At 34.8% G+C, this 23,377-nt stretch overlaps 3 protein-coding genes across 6 annotated transcripts; 2 read left to right on the top strand and 1 right to left on the bottom strand.

Annotated features, from left to right (window-relative positions):
* The first annotated feature begins 318 nt into the window (after positions 1-318).
* LOC111015495 (protein CHROMATIN REMODELING 35-like) lies at positions 319-4,166 on the top strand. The gene is given in 5 exon segments (XM_022290539.2): positions 319-767; positions 2,382-3,373; positions 3,375-3,770; positions 3,772-3,843; positions 3,845-4,166. Coding segments are annotated over 4 exon segments (1,551 nt in total). The 5' UTR covers positions 319-767; positions 2,382-2,527; the 3' UTR covers positions 4,082-4,166.
* Positions 4,167-7,358: 3,192 nt separating this feature from the next.
* On the top strand, positions 7,359-16,204 carry LOC111015474 (protein CHROMATIN REMODELING 35). Of its 3 annotated transcripts, none has more exons than XM_088121147.1 (7): positions 7,360-7,638; positions 7,737-7,807; positions 8,877-9,418; positions 10,756-10,944; positions 12,694-12,855; positions 13,686-15,439; positions 15,527-16,204. In XM_088121147.1, the coding sequence occupies exons 2-7, from the start codon at positions 7,759-7,761 to the stop codon at positions 15,528-15,530; spliced, it is 2,700 nt and encodes an 899-aa protein (XP_087977273.1). In that variant the 5' UTR covers positions 7,360-7,638; positions 7,737-7,758; the 3' UTR covers positions 15,531-16,204. The 3 variants fall into 3 exon arrangements, with proteins under 3 accessions (XP_087977275.1, XP_087977273.1, XP_087977274.1); XM_088121148.1 differs by having other exon boundaries at positions 7,362-7,518; XM_088121149.1 differs by lacking the exon at positions 15,527-16,204 and having other exon boundaries at positions 7,359-7,638; positions 13,686-15,443.
* A 1,670-nt stretch (positions 16,205-17,874) lies between these two features.
* On the bottom strand, positions 17,875-22,531 carry LOC111015461 (BEL1-like homeodomain protein 7). Of its 2 annotated transcripts, XM_022290491.2 has the most exons (6): positions 21,704-22,531; positions 20,233-21,191; positions 19,443-19,822; positions 19,309-19,369; positions 18,154-18,806; positions 17,875-18,070 (listed from the first exon to the last, which is right to left on the bottom strand). In XM_022290491.2, exons 2-6 carry the CDS (start codon positions 21,124-21,126, stop codon positions 18,067-18,069), a joined length of 1,992 nt encoding a protein of 663 aa, XP_022146183.1. In that variant the 5' UTR covers positions 21,127-21,191; positions 21,704-22,531; the 3' UTR covers positions 17,875-18,066. The 2 variants fall into 2 exon arrangements, with proteins under 2 accessions (XP_022146183.1, XP_022146182.1); XM_022290490.2 differs by having other exon boundaries at positions 17,875-18,806; positions 21,704-22,528.
* Between the last annotated feature and the right edge of the window lie 846 nt (positions 22,532-23,377).

Below are 23,377 nucleotides of genomic sequence, written 5' to 3'. Positions count from 1 at the left end.
ATATTATATAATTTGAAATATATTATATTTTAAGACCAACATTAGCTTATTTATCTCAAAAAAAAAATCTGAATCTCCACCTCAAAAATACACATTTTAAAATTTTAAATTAAAAAGTTGAAAACACTAAAAAATCAAAAAACCAATCCAAATTGAAATTCAAAAGTTGATAAAACAAATAATACTTAATGGTTTTCATTTAAGTTAACTTTACTTAAATTATTGTTTGAGTTGATTATAAACTAAAATTCATAAGCTAAATTATAAATTAAAATTTATCAATTAAGTCTTTTTTTTTAATATAACATATTGGGGATAGAGATGGGAGATAGGAATCGAATTCACTAGAGATATGCCAATTAACGATGCTCACCTCGAGAAATCGAGAACAAATGGGGATGGAAAAATTCGAATTCAGAAATATATACTTTTTTTGTCCCATCTTCTCCATGGGTTGGCCGGAAAGCTGAAGTTATTACTTATTTGGACTGAATCGGCGATGACAGGTACTCAAACAGTCACAATTTAACGAACTCAAATTTGTCCACGTCAGCCACTTTCTTTCGTCAAACCCTTCAAGCGAGGTCCACGTCGCAGGTTTTCGGAAATCCCAGCAGGAGTTTTGGATTTCAAGAAGAGTTGTCATCGGTGAAATCGAGGTCTAGAATCGAAGGGTCTTCTACGTTCTACAGCAACATCTTTTTCTTTTTGGTTGAAGAGTTGGAGGCTTGTTTTGAAACTTTGAAGCTCTGGTTCTTTTCAAGAAGGTTTTAAGCTCTCTTCTAGGTTCTTTTGGGTTGTATTTTTCTGCTTGGGTTCTTGTTTTTCCTGCTTTCTTTTCTGTTTTTTGTTTTCTCTCTCCTGATTGTACCCTTTAAACAATTTGTTAATTTTCATTAACTAACGAGGAGTTTGCATCGGATCCCCTTGAACTTAAAAATGATTTATAACATAAGTGGGCTATGAATATTGATATGGTTATCGGACTCGAATGCTGTCTAAAAAATGGGATTAGAGCATCAAAAGAGCCACCATCTTTTAAGAAAAAACATGACAATTGATTGTAATTTGGAGTATCTTTTTCGATAATTTTTTTTCTGATATTTAATTTCCAGTTGAGGAGATGTTTGTCTAATATTGGTGTAGATCTTCAATTATTAATGAAGAGTTTGTTTGTTGTTAAAAAAAATCCTAATTATATATGTGATAAGTTGAATTGTACATCTATGTTTCATTTATTATGGTCAACACTATTGATATTCATGGTTCTATCTCAAAATCAATTAGCTGTGGGAGGAGTAGGCTAGGTCTATTATAAATCATTCTAAAGTTCATTTTCTTTTCAACGTGTCGTGGAAGGAGTAGCCTAGGTCTATTATAAACCATTCTAAAGTCCTTTTTTTTTTCAACGTGAGATCCTTAACATGCCCCTTCAAGATCGTGACTCTTTTGGCTCATCCGATCCTATTTTTGGATCGGATGTTCGTTTGAACGTTTTGGGTTCTGATATCGGCCATGTCAATATTTATGAGATTCCATCTCAAAATCAATTGGCTATGAGAGGAATAGCCAATATCTATTATAAATCATTGTAAGGTCCATTTTCTTTTCAACGTGGATCCTTAAAAAACACTCGAAATCTTTGGGAATGGAGCTTTAAATATGGGGGGCTTATATTCTTGGTTTGAAACTTTGGTGATGGATTTCACTTTTTCCAAGGAAACTCTTCGTTACAATTTATTTCGTAGATGATGTGTTCTTTGTTGGGATAAACACTTAAATTTATGGATCAATTATCCCCTCCTGTATAAACCTGGTAGGAAATAGCAAATAAAAATAATAATCCAAGCAAGCACAGGACACAAACAATTTACGGACCGAAGTCAAAATCTCCACTATAATCAATAATGGGTACACCAAGTCCTCCCTAGCAACAACTAGAGGCACAACTCCAAAAGAAATCTCCATCGTCCAGATTGAAGACCCTCGTGTTATAAACATGCTGTCAAAATTCTGTACGGAATTGAATTTCTTTTCCTTTTTCTTTTCTGTTTTCTGTTTTCTCTCCTCGATCTGCGTGCATAGATTTTCCCTCTCTCTCCTCAATTGAGTTTTTGACCGACTGCAACCTTTTATATATATAAACCCTGAAATATCAATGGCCCACGTGGGCCTTAAAGTTGTGTGCTTTTCACAAAAATACCCAACACTCTTATTGTTTTTTGTTGTAATTCTGTCCATGTTCTTCTAGGACATGGATGCTCCTGTAGATTCATGTGAAATCCAAGTTCTGTCTTTAGTCGTGTGAACTCATACGTGCTATTGCTAAAATAAATTAAAATATCATGGCCCATTTATCACTTTGGTTGCAATTTTTGCAGTTGCTTCAGATTGATGAATACTATGGATGTGGCACTGATATTTATTAACCTTGAGTCTCAAATGTGACATCTGAGAATGGAATAGACATATGTGAATGAAGCTTTTCTGGAGATTATACTTGCATTGCAAATAGTAAGCGTGAAAGATGAATATGTTGGAAGAAGAAATCAAGTATCCACAGGCTAGACCATTGGTTGTGCTTCCGAAAGGAATCTTGGCTACATGGAAAAGGGAGTTTCAGATATGGCAAGTGGAAGATATTCCACTCTATGATTTCTATTCTGTTAATGCAGATAATAGGTCTCAACAGCAGGCAGTGCTCAATCAGTGGGTCGAGCACAAGAGTATTCTGTTCTTAGGATACAAACAATTTTCCTCAATCGTCTGGGACGTTGAAACTAGTGCTACATCATCTGCATGTCAAAATATGTTGCTCAATGTTCCTATGATTTTTATTCTAGACGAGGGGCGTACTCCAAGAAATGACAGCACTGATATTATGCAAACTCTTGCTAAAGTCAGAACTCCACGAAAAGTGATTCTTTCAGGAGCCCTATATCAAAATCATGTTAGAGAGGTATTCAATATAGTGAATCTTGTTCGACCAGAGTTCATGAGATCAGAAACTTCTCAATCTATCATCAAGCGCATCATGTCGAGAGTCGATATAGCTGGTGCGCGGAAGCAGGTCGAAGCAGGAGGGGTTGCTGCTTTTTACGATTTGGTGGAACACACGCTTCAGAAGGATACAGATTTCAGGAGAAAAGTGACTGTCATCCATGATTTATGTGAGATGACCAGCAAGATCCTTCACTATTATAAAGGAGATTTCCTGGATGAGCTCCCTGGACTGGTTGACTTCACTGTGGTACTAAATCTCACCTCTAAACAGAAGCATGAAACTGAGAAAGTTCAAAAGCATTATAACAGGAATTTCAAATCAAGTTCTGCTGGTAGTGCTGTTTACTTGCATCCAGAATTAAATGCTCTCTTTTAATGAAGCTGTCGTGACTGATGATAAACTAGATGAGGTCATTGAGAAATCAGATGTTAAAGATGGAGTGAAGGCAAAATTCTTTCTCAACGTGCTGAATTTGTGCGCTTCTAAAGGGGAGAAGCTGCTGGTTTTCAGTCAATACTTCCTTCCTTTGAAGTTCATGGAGAGATTGGTTGTGCAGAAGAATGGTTGGATTCCAGGAAGAGAAACCTTTATGATATCTGGTGCAACAACTCCCGACCAAAGGGAATGGTCTATGGAACGTTTCAATAGCTCGCCTGATGCTAGAGTCTTCTTTGGCTCCATTAAGGCTTGTGGGGAGGGCCTATCTCTGGTAGGAGCATCACGTGTCATCATCTTGGACGTTCATCGTAATCCGTCGGTCGCCCGCTAAAGCAATTGGTCATGCATTCCGTCCTGGCCAACCAAAGAAAGTGTTTGCATATAGATTGGTAGCTGCTGAGTGCTGATTCACCTGAAGAGTTAGATCACAGTACTTGCTTCAATAAGGAGCTGATTGCAAAGATGTGGTTTGAAGGGAACGAATGCTGTGGCTATCATGACTTTGAAATGGAAACTGTTGACGTGAAAGAGTGTGGTGATGATTTTCTTGAAACCCCACTTCTAAGTGAAGATGTCAGAGTTTTATACAGAGGGAAAGCCCACTGTTTATCATCCTCCATTGAGCTACTTCAGTTCTAAAGTATGTTTTACTGACATTCTACTCTTTGCTATTTTGTGGGTTTTTAGATGGAGGAAAATACTAGAATCTTTAGGGTTGGAGAGAGCCTGGTGCTACGTTTGGGAGCTCGTTAGATTTACTATCTTGTGTTGTGAATTTCGAAGTTGTTTTGAAATGATCGGTTAAGAGTTATCCTCTTGAATTGAAGCTCCTTTCTCTAGGCGGGTCTTCTGTTGTAGGACTGGTTTTTTCGGTATGCTCTTTGTATATTTCTTTATAAAAAGTTCGGTTGTCGTTTAGAATAAAGTTATGGAGTTACAGGTTACCCTTGGATAAGAATTCCATCTTCAGATGTGGAATTTATGGAGCCAAAAATGAAGTTCTTATGAACTGAATATAGGACTTGCAATTTGGGTGTGAGCTGAAACTGAAAAATCGATGGACAGAACTGAATTGGTTCAGTTGGTTGAATATATCAGTTCAGTTTTTTAAATTATAAAACTGAAAAACAGTTGGTCAGTCTGATTTAGATAGATGTTTTCTGTTTCCCTTTTCGATTAGAAAAAAAAAACAAAAAGGAAAAAGTGTAAAAAGGTTCCGTTGCTTGTTTGTTATGTGTTTGTCTTTAGTGATGGATGACAAAAAAATGTTTGATTTAATAAGTTAATTATAAAATTTGAAAAAGAAAAACTTGGAGAGAAATAATGAAAGTTCTTATTATTGTTTTTTAGTAAAACACGTGTGTGTGAGAAATTCGAACATGTGATATATCGATGAATATATATGTCTTAACTATTAAACCCATGACATTTTAATACACCTCTGACATATTGGTGAATATATATGTCACATTTTAGTACACTCCGGGTGTGTGGAGAATTGATGCACGTCATGAAAAGCGTATTGGCATTTTAGCTGCTTTTCTATAGTCTATAATTTTCTAACAATAGAGTTTGCTATTTTACTATACTAGTGTGTTATTAAAATTAATGACATTCCATAAAGCTCATCTATCACATCCATAAATAATTGGCATCCATAACTATTTTACAATGTCGAATTTTATTATCTTTCATTATCATTATGGTTATTCAATGGCTTTTAAGTTGTAATCAATGAAATTGTTTTCTTAAAAAAAAAATCAATGAAATTGTGATAAAACTTTAAAATCATGTTAACCAATTAGACATTTAGGGTGCGTTTGGTTGGTAATTAGAAAACACAGAGTTGTATATTTGTTTTCAATGTTTTCAAATATGTGTTTGGTAGAAGATTTGATAATTGAATTTCAATTTAAAAAATTGTTCAATGTTTGTTTAGCAATATATTTATAAACTAGAGGTAGTTACACACTAAATTTTAATTTAATATAGACTTATATTAATTAATTTATTAATTTTTTTTATGAATTTTGTATAATTATTATTTTACAAGGTTATATAATTTAGAATACATTATATTTTACGTGTTTCAATTTTAACAAGCATAAAATGAGTTTATAATATGAAGTAATATATTTTATTAAAGTTTTTATCTTTTTAGTGTAATTCTGCATCTTAAAAATTTTAAATTCTGAATCTGAAAACACTGAAAACATAAAAAAAATCGTTTTAATTTCTACTTTTTGGATCATAGAATTCGAAAACAGTTTTAAAAAACGAATCTCAAAAATTATGCCAAACGCGTATTCCCTAGATACAGAATTCAATGAATCTGAAAACAAAAAATAGAATATGAGTTTCCAACCAAACGTGCCCTTACCATTTGAGCAGTAAAAGATGTAATTTAACCTAAGTAGTAAAAGATTTATTATTCTAGCCTCTAGGTTAAATATTGGCTTTTGCCCTTTGAGTATTATGTATTTTACATTTTGGTCCTTAATTTTTACAACATTCGTTTTTGTTTCCAAACACTTGTGTTTCATTCCTTCGGTTTTTTAAAATATTTAATTTTGGCCATCCAATTTTCAATACTTTATAACATTTAATAACTCAAGTATAGGCTTTTTGACCTTCAATATACTCTATGTTATACCTAGAAGAAAGAAGTAAATGGGTATGACATAAAAATGATTTGGGTACATAATGATGTTACACATTTTCAACAACTTACCATAAAATTATTTCTGAACCGAACATTGAATGTTAATCTCAAATAAATATTTGAATGGTTAATGTAACAAACCAAATGAAATTTTGACAAAAATTGAGGGGCAATTGAAATTCAGAAGTTTTAAAAATAAATTCCATTTTAACAACTCTTTTCAATTTTGTTTTCTCTTAAATTAAATAAAATAGTAAAATTTAGGTTAAAAAATATTCTTGGTCCATAATAACAATTTAGTCTCTAAACTTTTTGTAACGATTTAGTTTTTATACTTTTAAATTGGTGGCAATTTAATCCATTAACTTTAGTATATAACAATTTAGTCCACATTGTGAAAAATCTCACCAAAATTAAGTCGATTTTTATTAGGTAATGATTAGTATTTGTAGTTCAATAAACACAGTTGGTATATTATCATTTTATCGAGGAGCAGAACTACAGTGCGGCCCCCATCTTTGATATATCGTCCCCAATCTTTGAAATATCATATTATATACTAAAAAATAGGCTTATGTTTAACAAAATTCTCATTTGGCGTTGGCATGCATCCTAGCCTCCCTTGCACGAGCGGTAGACACTATAAATGTGCTTGTTCTCCCTTCTTCTTTACCATGACAAATCTGTGTGAAATAACTACGACGAAAAGAAAAAAGAAAACATTAAGAAACTCTACTATCCCAACCCTAGACACTCTAAGATTTTTATTCAAACATAATCTCATTTCGAGGTAAGAGATAGATAAATAGACACGTCTCATTGCACGAATAGGAGGTATTTGTAGTGACTGAGGAGGTCGTCAACCAAAAAACTAGTTATTTATCAACCAAACGTTCTTCCTACAGTAGATCCAATCTCTTGGTCCCTACAAAAGAAAGGTCGTTACAAATTTTAAACTATAAAACTAAATTATTATATACTAAAATTCACTATCTAAATTGTTAAACTATAAAGATAAAATAGTTATAAACTAAATTTCAGGCACTAAATTGTTACTCTCGTAGAAACACTAAATGATTTTTAACCTAAAATTAACCCCCGCCAGCGGGTCGTCGGAGTCGGAAAGGTGAAGTTATTTGGATTGAATCGGCGAGGACGTGTACTCAAACCGTCACAATTTTAACGAAATATGATTGGACCACGTCAGCTCATTTTCTTTCGTCAACCCTCAAGCGAGCTCCTGAAACGGCGCCGTTTTGCACTCTCAAGAACGTCCTCGTCTGAGCAGCGACCAGCGGAGCCCTCCTCCTGCCCTGCTCCCATTTCCTTCGTCCCACTGATACTCTGATTCTCTCTCTCTCAATTCTGAAGTTGAAGCGACAAAAACAAGATCGTCATCAAGTCAAATCAAAATGTGAGTCAATTTCCCTCTTAATTAGACCCTTAATTGATTCCAATTGGGGTTTTCTAACTGCGCTCTTAGTTTCTTCCCCCGCTCCGATTGATCAATTTGACACCCTGCGAGCTCCTCCAGGTCAGTACTAGTTTTATGCACTCAAGTCGCGAATTCTCTTCTGTTTTCTCTTTTATGAAATGTAATCTTCGCTTTCTTTTGTTTGTGAAAATGTTCAGTGTTTTCTGAACTTGAACACCCATGGACGCTACCATTGACTTCTCTCACAATAGCTACGCCACTCCAAATGGTACTCTCTCTCTCTCTTTCCTAAATGATTTTTTTTTTTTTTTTTTTTTTGGGTTTTCCTCGTGGGATTGTATTTCGTGTACAGTTTTCACGTCTGGGTTTTGGAATGTCGCATGTTCTTTCTATCATCGTTTCCTATTGCTCGGATTATGCTGTTCTCGTGTGATTACGGCTTTGTTGGACTAAAATGCATGTGGACGTAAAATGGTATACATAATTAGAAAACCTGATACTATAAGATAAAATAGGATATGGTATGTTAGAGGTCAAGGGAACTTGGATTGGCGCCGTACGGATGAGAAATTTTATTAATCAACTAAGGAAGCTAGACCTCTAACATAATTGGGCTAATTATATGGTGTCAAGAGAATGAAGGTTGTGTTTTAGAGTGATGGTAGGATGACTTATTTAGATTTAAAAATAATTGATTTCCAAAATCACTATCCAAGTGATATCTTAAAAGTCAATTTAAAGTGACTTTAAGCTTTCTTAAAATCAAATTTTTAATTTGCGAAACATGATCAATGGAAAAGGGAGTGATTTTGACAATGGCAAAAGTGATTTTGGTCATGTCAAAATCACTCCTAAACACACACAAAATATCTTTGTTCTATAATTTGCATCATTCGCGGTTTTAGTCTTGAGACCATTGTGTTAGTTACTTGTTATTTGGACTGATTCTTATGTGGAAAAAGAATCTTTATTTTGTTAATATGCTTTATATTGGATACGTGATGTATTATTTAGGAATTTCTTCACCCAAGTACGAAGGATAAAAGAGAGAACAACTAGTTTTCTTCCATGCTAGGCTATCCCCTCCCCATCTCAATTTCTTACTTGATATTTCAGGAAACCTTCTTTCTTCTAATATTTTCATTTTTCTTCTCCTGGTGCAATATTGTTGTTTTTAGTTTTCTATTTATTTGATGAGAAAACACAACTTGATTTCAGTTTTTCTTTGCCAATCCTGAGCATGTGATCATTCAAGGATGTTATTTTTATTCTGTTAAGTTTGTCGAGGTACTCTGTTAAATACTGATGCTGTGCATATTAACTTCCATTGTGTTCAGGACTGTATTATGAGAGACGTAAGAGACTAAAATTATCTAGCAATGGGAATGATCTTCCTAGTCCTGCTGCCTTTTCTGCCCAAAAATGTGACACACCCAGGAAAAACAAAATGAAGAACTCAGCAAGAATAATTGATTACTCTGATCCATTTGCTATTAATACTTTGATCGATGGTTTGGATTGCGGTCAGTTTGGAAGTGTCACTAAAGAGATTGAAGCCCTTGCTTCCCACAAGATGGAAGTTCTAAGTCCTTACATTGCGAAGTATCCTACGCTGTCAAGTATGCTCTTTGATCTGGGAAGAAGTAAAGAGTGTACAGAGGTTATGAATCATCAAGATTCCCAATTGGTTCATAATCTCATTGATTTGGAGGATGATTCTGCCATTGATGTTCGTTCCAACAATGTTGAGAAGTCACGATTGCCTATTGTAATTATTGATTCTGATGAGGAAGAAAGCAAAGATCAGAAGCGTATACATCCCTTTCAAGAGGTTGTGCTGGCTAGATCACCTGGACAAGGTCTCCTGAAGGACATAGTGGTGAGCTTGTTAGACATCTATGTTACTGTAGTTGCATGTATGGAACTTAAACATGTATATGAAACTGAATATTGTGACTCATACATGCCTAAATTGTTAAAGGTAAATAACCAGATCACATGCAGTAGCTTATACAACCAAAAAATCAAGAGGATAATAAATTCTTAAGAACATAAGAAAGGATAGCTAATTTTGAGGAAGTACTTCATCTACAATGCAGACTAGCAAAAAGATTAAATCAGTAGGCAATACCTTTCTACTAGAAAAGAAATAAACATCTTGAACCTAGATTGTCTCAATGACTCAGCATAAATTATTATTTTTGTCCAACTACAAAAGCAAGAAAATGTAGTTCTGCAAAAACCATTCTCTTTGTAGGAGCCACTCATCCAAAACATCGTTGGAAAGATGGAAGAGATGTTTTTTGAAAAAACCAACAAACTTCAAGCTCCATAAAAAAATTGTTCTACAAATCCTTTGTAGACTCTCTTTGAAGAAACAAGTGGGTCAAAGATCACCTTCAGTATACCAAAAAACACAAAGTGTAGAAAACAACAACAATTAGGTGATTTCCTTTATAAAATGCTACTTATTTTATTTTCCCTCACAAAAGAATTGGAAAGAGCTTCCCAATGCTAGAATCTACTGATATGGTTATTCTTTTATTTATTACATCGTTTGTTCCCAATATATATATAACATGTTACTTTTAGAAGGCTTCAATAACTTATAAAGTATACGATATCATCAGATTCTCTGATTGGATTTAAGGAGAGTGAATTAAGAACTATAGATAAAATTACCTAAAAATTATCCATAAATAAAGGAACCAAAGCCAACATCTCCAATCCTCTCAATTAAGAATTAAACAAATTTGGAGAATATGCATTGTGGACATCAGAGGTGAAAGAGGAAATAAGAGCACTTTGATCCAAAGAAGTAAAGAATTTTAATGAAATAAAATCTCAAAAGATGAATACCCAATCCAAACATCTTCCACAAAAACTTTGAACACATTACTGATGGCGTATTTAGTTTATTCAATTTTGTTGGGAAGTGTTCTAGATCTAATTCTAAACATGGAGAGAGAACTGATAACATGATAGAAATTTATACAACATTTTATAATCTCAATATTATACATTGATTAGTCCTACTAATCATTGTCTACATGTAATGCTTTATGAAAATATATTATTGAAATTTAGAGTTGAAGATAATTTGCATATGTTGTAAGGACAGATTCTCTTGTGAAGTGTCAGTTCTAGTCTCTCTCTCTTCATTGGCCATTGTTTTACCCTTAACCATGCCCGTCCAATTTATTGAATGATCGGTAGGTCTCCCGAGCTTCAAATGGGAAGGAAGCAACTCCTGTTGCTGAAACTTTTTGTAAGAAAGAGAAAGACAAAGGTGTTTACGTTGGTGTAGAAGAGGACGAGGATGAGGTCAGTGAACAAGCTAACAGTGAAGATGATGGTCTTGGAGATATCTGGAACGATATGAAAATGGCATTAGAATTTTCCAAGGTATTGTTGTTATACATATAGATAGGTCTTACATTGCTGCTGTTTCCTTCAGCTCTTTTTCATATTCTGCAACGTGTTGAATTATAGAGGCATTTGAGTGAAGTTTGTTGGAAGTCTGAAAGTCTTTAGAGGGTTAATGTGTTAGTCTGGATCTTGTTAAATATTGACTTGAACATAGACTCAGTTATTTTTATGGCTTCATACTGGTGTAAATGTTTGCCCCTTTTAAGGATTATAGTCTTACTACTCTTACAGTGCAGTGGAGAAGGCCTTTCATAGTCCAACTTGGGTGGTTGGGAGGTCCACTCCTTCCACTTTTTATTTTCATCCCATGAAATTATTGTTTCTTCTAAAACAATCCTTAAACACAGTCATACAAATTAAAAAGAAAATTGCCTCTGTTAGCTTTATAACCATTTGTTTGGAAGATAATTAAGATCAAGATCATCTCTTTTTTCACTGCCATTAAAAGATAGTGATGATCAAGATCGTCTCTTTTTTCACTGCTATTACACTTGTAAATGTTGGGAGAATTTGTTGCTTTGTTTTCAAGTTTCTTGGGTGTTTGGAAAATGTTCTAAAACAATATTTCACACTTCTTGGAGTAAAGTTCAAAAGCAAAGTTCAAGTTAAGTTGGGGTGGAGGGAGATAGAGAGTCAGTTTGGAATCTCATTAGATTTAATATCTCTTTACAAGGTTATGTTTGGAAGGTCTTTTATAATTACTAGTTAGGTTCTATTCTTTTGGATTGGAAGCTCTTTCTTTAGATAGGGCTCCTCCTTCCAAGCTTTTGTTTTTGTATGCTCTTGTTTATGTTTTTTGTTTTCATTAGTCTTAATGAAAAAAAGGTTCAGTATCTTATTGAAAAAAAAATTTGGTTGAATGTTACAATTATTTAAGAAATTTGGTTGTTTGAAAAATGTTCCAAAACATTATCTTACAAATTTTTCGAGAAGCAGAGTTTATGGACTAGATCCTTGATTTATGAGACATTTTTAAAGTTTAGGGATCTATTGGACTCAAAATTGAAAATTCAGAGGTTTATTAACTACTTTTAAAATTTAGGGACCTATTAAACACAACATTGAAAGTTTTGGGATCTATGGTATACTTTTTATGTTTAGGGACTTATTAAACATAATTTTTGAAGTTTGGGAAACAAACTTGTTATTTTATCTCAAAACAATTATTTCATAAACTTGGTTTAAAAGAAATCAAAGGCCTTTGATGACAAAGCTCTAGAGTGGATTTTGTGTAGCTAAACACAAAGCTTCTATTGGGTGTACTTTGTCTTCTTTTGGCAATTATTCCCAATAATTTCTTAAATGATGTTAGTTGTAAATGTAATTTTGAGGCACATTTTTTGTGAGATTTTTTTTTCTGATTTTTAATTTTCAGTTGAGGAGATCTTTGTATACACCTAAAGGGAGTCTTGCATATTTAATATTGTTGTAGCTTTTCATTATTGTTTATTGTGAAAAAAATCTTAATTATATATGTGTTAAAGTTGAATTGTACATCTCTGTTTCCTTTATTGTTATGATCAACACTTGCAATCTTTGGGAATGGAGCTTTGGATATTGTGGTTTTATATTATTGGTTCGAAACTTTGGTGATGAATTTCACTTTTTAAAACGAAAACTTTTCATTAGGATATTTCGTTGTATCTTTCATATGATGATGTACTTTTATTTGCATGTTGATTGTTGTTATAATTCTTGCACTTAACTTTTTCCATGTTCTTCTAGGACATGGACGCCCCTGTAGATTCATCATCTAATCAGCAAAGTGAAGATGCTGTGGACTGTGATCATTCTTTTCTCTTGAAGGATGATCTTGGTTATGTCTGCCGCATTTGTGGGGTAATTGACAGGGGGATTGAGACCATTTTTGAGTTTCAGTATAACAAGGTTTGTGTTCCTGTTGCCAATTGACGTACTTATATCTTATTGTATTATTAGTTTGCTTACATGTAGAAGTTAAACAGCTAAGTGGTTTTAGTTCACTCGTATACATGGAATAAAATATATAATTCAAGCATTTTCAGTTGGAAACCTATATAACAGATACTATAGAACAGATCCTATTCAAGTGAAGGTCACAAATTCAAAGATTTTGCTAAAGGACGATATTCCTATTAAAGTTAGCTGGGTTATCACATGGCAACTCAATTGTGTGAAATAAGTTCTCTGTTTAGTCGTATGAACTTATACGTGCTAAATAATTTAAAACATCATTGCCCATTAGAACTTTGGTTGCAATTTTTGCAGTTGCTTCAGGCTGATGAATACTATGGATGTGGCACTGATTTATTAATCTTGAGTCTCAAATCTGACATCTGAGAATGGAATAGACATATGTGAATGAAGCTTTTCTGGAGATTATACTTGCATTGTAAATAGTAAGCGTGAAAGATTAATATGTTGGAAGAAGAAATCACTACTACTTTCTTCACACTTTTTTTCCCACACCCTTTAAATGATTTAAGATCAAAGCGAGGCCTTATTTGGGTTGCAGTAATATTAAGTCTTAAACTTGTCTGATCTTTTAAGCTTATTTGGATTGAATAATAGCTTGGTTTATTAATTTGTAAATAAGAATTCAGATCGACATAACCAGTTATGTCCTTTAAAAGTGAAACAATGTTGAAAAATCCTGAATTATTTATGATCTACTATTGCTATCAGCTCTATCATCTTTTGTGAACTTAATATTGCAATGATTTGTATTTCTATTCCAGGGTAAGAGGAACACAAGAACATACATGTCTGAATCTCGTAACAAAGAATCGGGCGATGTTGTTGGAGTTAAAATTTCAGAAGACGATTTGACGGTAACTGAAATTTCTGTACACCCTAGGCATATGAAGCAAATGAAGCCTCATCAAGTTGAGGGTTTCAACTTCCTTGTAAGCAACTTGGTGACCGACAATCCAGGAGGCTGCATTTTGGCCCACGCTCCTGGATCTGGAAAAACATTCATGATAATCAGTTTCATGCAAAGTTTTTTAGCCAAGTATCCACAGGCTAGACCATTGGTTGTGCTTCCGAAAGGAATCTTGGCTACATGGAAAAAGGAGTTTCAGATATGGCAAGTGGAAGATATTCCACTCTATGATTTCTATTCCGTTAAAGCAGATAATAGGTCTCAACAGCTGGCAGTACTCAATCAGTGGGTCGAGCACAAGAGTATTCTGTTCTTAGGATACAAACAATTTTCCACAATTGTCTGTGACGTTGAAACTAGTGCTCCAGCAACTGCATGTCAAAATATATTGCTCAAGGTTCCTACAATTCTTATTCTAGATGAGGGGCATACTCCAAGAAATGAAAACACCGATATTGTGCAAACTCTTGCCAAAGTTAGAACTCCACGAAAAGTAATTCTTTCAGGAACCCTGTATCAAAATAATGTTAAAGAGGTATTCAATATAGTGAATCTTGTTCGACCAAAGTTCATGAGATCAGAAACTTCTCGACCTATCATCAAGCGCATCATGTCGAGAGTGGATATATCTGGTGCACGGAAGCAGGTCAAAGCAGGAGTGGATGCTGCTTTTTACGACTTGGTGGAACACACGCTTCAGAAGGATACAGATTTCAGGAGAAAAGTGACTGTCATCCATGATTTACGTGAGATGACCAGCAAGATCCTTCACTATTATAAAGGAGATTTCCTGGATGAGCTCCCTGGACTGGTTGACTTCACTGTGGTGCTAAATCTCACCTCTAAACAGAAGCATGAAGCTGAAAAGGTTAAAAAGCAATATAACAGGAAGTTCAAAATAAGTTCTGCTGGTTGTGCTGTCTATTTGCATCCAAAATTAAATGTTTTCTCTGAATCTGAGAATGTTGTCGTGACTGATGATAAAATAGATGAGGTCATTGAGAAATTAGATGTTAAAGATGGAGTGAAGGCAAAATTCTTTCTCAACATGGTGAATTTGTGCGCTTCTACCGGGGAAAAGCTGCTGGTTTTCAGTCAATACCTCCTTCCTTTGAAGTTCATGGAGAGATTGGTTGTGCAGAAGAAGGGTTGGAGTCCAGGACGAGAAACCTTTATGATATCTGGTGAAACAACTCCCGAGCAAAGGGAATGGTCTATGGAACGTTTCAATAGCTCGCCGGATGCTAGAGTCTTCTTTGGCTCCATTAAGGCTTGTGGGGAGGGCATATCTCTGGTAGGGGCATCACGTGTCCTCATCTTGGATATTCATCTGAATCCGTCTGTCACCCGCCAAGCAATTGGTCGTGCATTCCGTCCTGGCCAAAAAAAGAAGGTGTTTGCATATCGACTGGTAGCTGCCGATTCACCTGAAGAGGAAGATCATGGTGCTTGTTTCAAGAAGGAACTGATTGCAAAGATGTGGTTTGAATGGAACGAGTACTGCGGCTATCATGACTTTGAAGTGGAAACTGTTGACGTGAAAGATTGTGGTGATGATTTTCTCGAAACCCCACTTCTAAGTCAAGATGTCAGAGTATTGTACAGAAGGTAAGCCCGCTGTATATCCTCTTTCATTGATCTCTACTTCAGTTCCAAAATATATTTTCCTGACATTCTGCTCTTTACTATTTCCAGGTAAACCCGGCTATAATACTTGTATAGATGAGGCTTATTCCCTCCTTCTCGGGTCTGCACAACGTAGTGTCAAAAGCAGGTATTTTTTGATTGCCGCGCTGACCTTTTCTAGGTCCTTCATGCAGAATTGGATTGTCGATATCGACCAAGAGAAGGGAAAGATTTTTGTGTTAGGCTTGCCTTCGCTATTACGTGGTTATTTTGATGGAAAGAAATATTAGAATCTTCAGGAGTGGAGAGAGCTAGGGAGTATGTTTGATAGTTCATTAGATTTAATACTTCCCTTTAGGGTCAGTTTCGAGTTCTGTAACTATTAGTTAGGAATTATCATTTTGGATTGCCCTTTCTTTAGGTGGGCCTTCTGTTGTAGGGCTGAGTTTTTTTTTGTATACCCTTGTACATGAGTTCTTTTCTCGTTTTTCTTGATAAAAAGTTCGGTTTCTCATTTAAAAAAAATTATGGAGCTACAGGTACCCTTTGGATCAGAATTCCATCTTCAGATGTGGAATTACGGAGCCAAGAATGAAGTGATTATGAACTGAATATAGGACTTCCAATTTGGGTGTAAGCTGAAACTGAAAAAATGGATGGACAGAACTGAATTAGTTCAGTTGGTCGAACTATATCAATTCAGTTTTTTGAAGTATAAAGTTGAAAAACAGTTGTTAGTTTGATTCAGAGAGATTTTTTCTCAGTTTCTTTGTTAGATTAAAAAAACAAAAAGAAAAGAAGAAAAAGGGATTTTTTTTCTCTGTTTATTTATTTATTTATTATTATTTTTTAATACAATACGTGGGGTGGGGTGAAAGATCGATAGCTTTTTCTTTATTTATTGAACGTACGTTGAAAATGACACATTCAACGTACACATTTAGAAAATATATGGAAATGATTAGGAATTTGTAGTAGGCGTTCAAGCCAAGTTCATTTACCAATCAATCATAAGCAAGAGTTTATTGAACCTACAATATTTTATTTAAAAATTGCAAGATAATTAATCTCACAAGCAATGGGCATCTATTGTCCTGTCACCTGTGTCCAGAAGTCACACAAAAAAAAATAGTGATTTGAATTTGGGACTTGCTCATTTAACCCTAACCCTAAGTATAAGATTGTCATCTCCAAAACTATATTTTAAAATTGGCAAAATATATAGTTTAGTTTGCTGACGTTGGGGGAGTTTTTTTCATTTTAGTTCCTAGTGTTTAAAAAGTTTTAATTTAGTTTCTTATCTTTTAATATTTTTATTATTCAGTCTCTCATATTGAGGAATGTTAAAATTAACCGATGATAAACTTACATAATTTAGTGAATTGGTGAAAATTTAGAGAAGAAAAAAGTACTTGAAATTTCTACTCATTTCTTAGAAACTCAAATGAGGACTTAGAAAAATTTCTCCCTTTAATGACCTTTTTTTCTCTAGATTTTTGTTAATTAACCAAGTATTTATTATATCATATAAATTTATTATCGGTCAATTTTAACCTTTCAAATACCGAAGAACTAAATTGACACAATGCTATAACATTAAGAAGTAATTGAAACTTTTTAAACAATATAGATAAAATTCAATAAACATCTAAACATTAAGGATTAAAACATATATTGTTTCGTTGTCAAACAAAAAAAAACATATATATTGTTTAAAGTATTATTGTAATTTGTATCATATACATCTAATTTAATGTCAATAAAAGCCACCCAATTTCTTGTGCTCAAAGTTGAATGGTCACTCGAATTCCTAGTGGTCCATAAAATTTAGCCCAATTTTAAAGACCATTGTCTGTGTTAGTTCATTTATTGAACTTTATAACATTCATATAAAACCTTAAAGTAAGGTCTATATTTTCTTAGTCAAAAGATTAGATCTCTAAAATTATTGATGAAAGTTTACATTTATTGGAGACAATCCTTTTGTGCTTTGGAACATCTCAATTCTCAACATCAATTATTCAATTAAACAATAAAAAGAACATGACATGACGTAGACATTGCATCGTATTAATTTTGGCATACACAACATTACAACGGATTAAAGCACATGTATCTAACCATAAGATTAAAAGTTCGAATCCTCACTCCCATGTGTTTGTACTAAAAAAATAGATTATATTTAACTGGAACGATCAATTAATGCATTTATGAAAGTACACAGACTAAAATTGAACCCGGAGAAATTTGAACTTAAAATGTACGGCAAGTTGCACCTCATGCTCTCAAAGTTCCTTCTAAAAGTAGGTTTATCCAGCCAAAATCACTTCAAGTTTATTCAAATGATAACATTTTTCTGTGGGAAACAAAAGTTTGGCACTAATTGAATCATGCGCAGTGCAGACAAGAAAACCACAGACAAGAAAAATATAGGTAACCTTCCAATCAACTACATGATATATTACAAATATGGTTTTATCATATATATGATATAAGGAGGACAAAAATCATTCTTTTATCATCTTGCAGTGCAAGGAAATTGCTCAAAGGAACAGCCTATGTTCTAATGCAGAGAAATCCTTGTTCCTTTGCTCCTCCCAGTGGTCATATCATCTACTATATGATGCAGATCAGCAATCTTGTACAGTTTGCACTTTTACATAACAAAATCATGATAAAGGTGAGAAGTTCCGAACCTCGGTTGCGGGTTCCCGGCATTTACACATTCAAAGTGAACTGTTTCCCCGAGAGAAGACGCTGTGGCATTGTACATGTCATCTCCTCTCATGGCTGCAAAACCATGATGTGTCCCAGCAGGCATAGGTATGCCACCGCCCTCGCAATGCTGCAAACCCAGGGTAAGCGATACCCCGCTAACCGTCCTGAACCTTCCCAATTCAGACATGTGATAGGCAGCAGCAGCAGCCATAAACCTGTCACTCCCTGCTTGAGAGTGTACAATTGCATCAGGAAAGAAATTGGAGTTATTTACATTAGGCCTTAGCTCCTCCCTTGACTTCACCAGCTCGTTTTGCGGTTCTATGTGAGCACCATTTTGGAAGCTGGCTAGCCGGGTGGAACTCGAATATCCAAGATTGGAGACTTGATCAGATTTCAAATCCATAATATCTCCAGCGCTACATCTTTCGGTGCCTGTTGAACTTGCACTTTGTTGCAGATCCTCCTCTTTATCATCCTCCAAGGTCCTGTTATCTCCTTTGGTTGCCCTGCCAGCATTTTCAGATGATGATATAGAGTCCATGTCTGCACTGCCTATCTCTTCCTTGTACATCTCCTCTACCATTGGTTTCCAAAGACGCACACGTGCATTGATAAACCAATTAGAGACCTGCACAAGCCCATGGACGTTACACACAAAATGAAAACACGTGTAAGTAAAGTTATAAGGGATGCAGTTAAATCGAAGAAATATGTGAAAGGATGGCCAAAAGCACGGTGATTGGTGACTTGGCTTCGTATGAGGGGCTGAACATGGCGTACTGTAAGAACTAGTATTTAAGTTACATAACTAAAGGAAGCTAGAAAGAGAGAAAATGCAAGGTAAATATAGACATGTTGGAGAAATAAAATGTGAACTTAACATGGAGCTAGCTACATTCAGCAGACAGGACATGACCAAGATTTGAACTTTCCCAACATATCAAACCAACCGATTCAAAATACTATGGATGATCAATAATCTTTCTAGAGCCATGTTTCTAGCAGATAAGCCCTTTCCCAGTTGGAGTTTTGATCTTTATAATTAACACATTCAACAATCAATTCATCGCCCAGGCAATTCAAACAATACATGAATACAAACGGTAAATAAGTTATTTTCTGAGCTTTACCTGACTTCTAGTCAAGCCTGTCTGCCTTGCCAGCATGATTTTATCAGAATCCTTTGGATACCTGGCAAGTTAGTAAGTTTAATTTCGGTACTGTAGAGAGAATACAAAGAGAAATACTAGTGTTAGAGATTTACGGATGAAGGAAATGCTCGAACAGCCAAGCACGGAGAATCGAAACAGAGTTCTCGGGCAACCCTCTTTGAGGCCTCCATGCATGCTGCTGTATCATTCCAAGCTGCTGAAGAGCCCTCTGTTGCCTTAACTGCTGGTCCACATATCGAAGACGAGTGATTCCAACTCCTTTGTCATTTCCAGAATTTTCGTGCTCTCCGAGGCTTTTACGGGTAGCTCTAACTTGGCCAGCTATTGCATCCCGCAAGCACCGAAAATGACGGGATATAGTCTGGAGCGCAAGTGCAGTATATGGCTTAGAAGCTCCACATCCTGCTATCACATCAAATGATGACACCACAATCTGCATCTGGTGATAATACTGATTGTACCTTCTATCAACCTGCAAGACAAGATGATCATTAGACCTCGAGCTAGTACTTCAGAAAGGACAATTATCGAATTTAACTGCATCAGTATCAGAATATCGGTTCAGCTGCTGCATTATCCGCAAGAAGTCTTTGGAAGCTGAGTCTAGTGTGCAAAAATGTCAAAGATTCAATGTTATACTTCCTATAACAGGCATATTATTACCAACACTTATAGGAGATTTCAGAATCTTGTCTCTTCCAAATTAAAACAATATCATAACTCGATTTCCACTTTTCAAGTTTAGCAACTTTATTTGTACATAATCAGGAGAAAATCGATTCATATCAAAATAAATATATATATGAAATGTTGAGGCTTTCATCTTTTATACTAGTTCAATTCACAACAAAATAAATATATCTATACAAGATAGTACATTACCTCATCCAACATGTATAAAAGCTTTGTCAACTTGTTCTGCAAATCTTGCTTTTCAGCATGTGAGAGCTCACATGTTGAATTGCTACCAGTTTCTTGAGGGTTCGAAGATACTCCGCTAGCTGTGAGCATCGAACTGTCATTTTTGGTTCCTGAATCACCGTTCTTTGTGCTCCTAGTTTCATGGTCATGTGAGCTCGGGTTTCTCTCATTATTTGGTCGCTTTAAGGCTTTCCTGACATTAACAACTTCATCAAGCAGTTGTTGAGCTGCCTTGAGGTACTTTGAATTGGGCATGGTTCTTGCAATACTAGACATGTTGTACTGAGATAATTCACCCTTAGCCAATTCTTGAAAATTAGGTGGCAAGTTTTCTCCATTTCTCAACGGTTCGTCTCTAGAACCGCCATCTCTGCAGCCATCCTCACCAGAATTAGACGGATTAGGACTCGAGAATGAAGTTAAACCCATATCCGAATTCCTATATGGGATTGAAGGTATTTGGATGCCAGATGGTATTTGTGTACTGAGAGTAAGGGATAACCCCTGACCCTGCAAATTCTGCCCACCATGAAGAACATTGGCCGGTCCACGCATCGAGTTCGTACCTAGCATTTCACTTCTGTCCTCTCTCCATGTATTGAAATCATGCTCAGCAATTTGGGAACCACCGAGATTCGATAAAAATTCTTGCTGCTGTTGGGTGGTTCCTGCAGCTCCAACTGACGTTAACTGACCACAACCGTTTTGCGAATCCATGTATGTCCCAGAATTCACATGCATCATCATATTCCGGGGAAGAACTGCTGTTTCTTCATATGAACCAAGCAAAGCTCCCCTTGAATAGAGGATGGGAGCAGTATCCCTTTCGTTATTCGAGCTATAGTAAGTAGCCATATCTCTTTTCTCTCAATTCGAACTTCTCCGCTTTGACCGTTATGAAAATCAAGTATTGTAGTCACCTAACATAGTTTTTTCAGTCATCAATAAATCAAAGTTCAATTGAATCTCAACAAAGGAAAAATCAACCAAAAAAAAAGAAAAAAAACTCAACCCAAGATGGCAAATTCCTAGGGTTTTCAATTTCATACTTCTTCACAAGCTTTTAACTAATGACTAATAAGTTGTTAAACAAGCATGATATTGATAACTAAATTAAAGATTCTCCAGTCACTCAATTTACAGACAAATCTACAAACCATATTGACAGCAACCAATTTACAGCAAAAACAATCAATCACAGAAGACAAAAACATAAGGCCCCCCTCAGAAGAAGAAGAAACAAAAACAACTGAAATGAAAAAGAAGCAAACAAAGAGCTACTCATAACCTGCATGCAGAACTAATCAGCAGAAGAAATGAACAAGGGATTACTTTCTTAGCATACTAAGAGAAAACCCAAATTGAATATTATAAAGTTTATTGTTGAATTAATAAAGTGACTGAGCATAAGTATAGTTTAAGATAAAATTACCAGGAAACCCGCGACGATTGTGGGCGTAGAGGGGAACAGAAAAGCTCGGAAACAGCATCCGATCGGCGGAGCCAAAACAATCTTCCCCCAACCAAACACGTTTAAATCCCAAGTAATTCCCAGATACCAACACAACACTAAATCTCACTTTATAATGGTATTTCTCCAAAACCCAGAAACATAAACGAAACACACATGGGATTAAAGTATAGAAACTATAAAACAAATCAATAGATCTCAAAGAAAGGGGGTAAAAACGAAAAGAAGGAAAGCCCAGAAGAATCAAACAGAACAGAGAGAGAGCGAGGTGTATGGACTTCGATTTTGAAGACAATCTACAAATTTAAAACCATACGATTCTTATCTATAATTTGCATCAATTCCCACGTGAGAGTAACACACATCTCCTCTTTCTCTCTCTAAATGATGACTTTAATTTCTCTTTATTTATCCGTCTCTTCTTTTTCCACCCCCAAAAACAAAAAAGAGCCCTCTCTATTTGTGGCTGTGGCTGCTTTTATTTGATCATTTGGTTGAAACCCAGTTCAAAGAAATGCTTCACTGTTCATTCTTCTGCTTCTTCTTCTTCTTTTTCTTCTTCTTCTTCTTCTTCTTCTTCTTCGCGTTTGGTTAAGAAGCTCAATCCCTAACTACCAGTTGGTGGAACAACAGCCTTCTCCCCCTTCCCTTAAACCCAAAATCAAAAACCCATTTTCTCTCTCTACCCCACTCTGATTTTCTCTCTGTTTCTCTCTCATCCCATGAGAATGGAGTTCTGGTTTCTGCTGCAGAAAACACCCTCCCCCTCCATACCCATACAACCCCATTTTTTTTTCCATCTATTCTTTACGATTTTCCTTTGTTTGTTTCTTCAACTTCCTTTTTTTTTTAATTTATTCATTTCACTTTTCTTTAATCTTTAAAGAAGAGAGAAAAAAAAGAAAATTTTTAATTCGTTCCAAGCAATAGCAATAGTTGGTGTTCGTATCACTGTATTTGTCATTTTGTTCCAACTATTCTTTGTTTTTTTTGTTTGCATTTGTGGTCCTACTTCTTTTATGTATTTAAATTTCCAACCCCCAAAATATTTTCTTTTTGAAAGAAAAAAGAAGTTTAGTGGGTGGCTTTATTTTGTAAAATATCAGCAAATAACAAATATAATATTAAAAGAAGTTACCAATATAATATTTTTTTTCTCCCTTCAATTTATATGGTAATTGATTTATATGATCTAATAAATTAATTTTTTTTAGTTCAACGATGGTATGGACTATAGAACGAATCATCAACTTTTGAAACAATCATATATGTCTTATCTATTGAAGTATGCTTATTTTGGTCAATAAATTTAAATATTAATGGACTCCAATTATAATAATAATCTATTGATATGTGTATTTTCATTTTTATTATATTAATTAACAATTAAGTACTATGTTAATTATTTACAAAAAATATTATATGTCATTCTATTGTTTATTTGATGTAAGTGATGACATGACTAAATATTAATATATAATCCTTTTAAATTGGAAGATTTTTCATCTTGAATTTTGAAAGTTTATGAGTTAAAAAAGGATATTGTTTATGTTCTAAGTCAAACGTGAGAATAAACGTCTCGAACTTTTTCTTATGTGTGTTACTATCATCGAACAACCAAATACGATTTTATTA

This window comes from Momordica charantia (assembly GCF_013281855.1).
Source record: "Momordica charantia cultivar OHB3-1 chromosome 2 unlocalized genomic scaffold, Mcharantia_2.0 BLBB01000002.1, whole genome shotgun sequence".
Taxonomy (NCBI): Eukaryota; Viridiplantae; Streptophyta; class Magnoliopsida; order Cucurbitales; family Cucurbitaceae; genus Momordica; species Momordica charantia.
Note: the sequence above shows the minus strand (reverse complement) of the source record. Positions and strands in the feature narration are given on the sequence as shown.

What these genes read in the sequence shown, in the direction of transcription:
- LOC111015474 (XM_088121147.1), top strand. Translation starts at nt 7,759, where the DNA reads ATGGACGCTACCATTGACTTCTCTCACAATAGCTACGCCACTCCAAAT. An exon ending in TAGCTACGCCACTCCAAATG is followed by an intron (nt 7,808 to 8,876) that starts GTACTCTCTCTC and finishes CATTGTGTTCAG; the next exon opens with GACTGTATTATGAGAGACGT. An exon ending in TTGAGTTTCAGTATAACAAG is followed by an intron (nt 12,856 to 13,685) that starts GTTTGTGTTCCT and finishes TTTCTATTCCAG; the next exon opens with GGTAAGAGGAACACAAGAAC.
- LOC111015461 (XM_022290490.2), bottom strand. Translation starts at nt 21,126, where the DNA reads ATGGCTACTTACTATAGCTCGAATAACGAAAGGGATACTGCTCCCATC. An exon ending in TTTTATACATGTTGGATGAG is followed by an intron (nt 19,823 to 20,232) that starts GTAATGTACTAT and finishes CTTGTCTTGCAG; the next exon opens with GTTGATAGAAGGTACAATCA. An exon ending in TTCGAGCATTTCCTTCATCC is followed by an intron (nt 19,370 to 19,442) that starts GTAAATCTCTAA and finishes CTAACTTGCCAG; the next exon opens with GTATCCAAAGGATTCTGATA.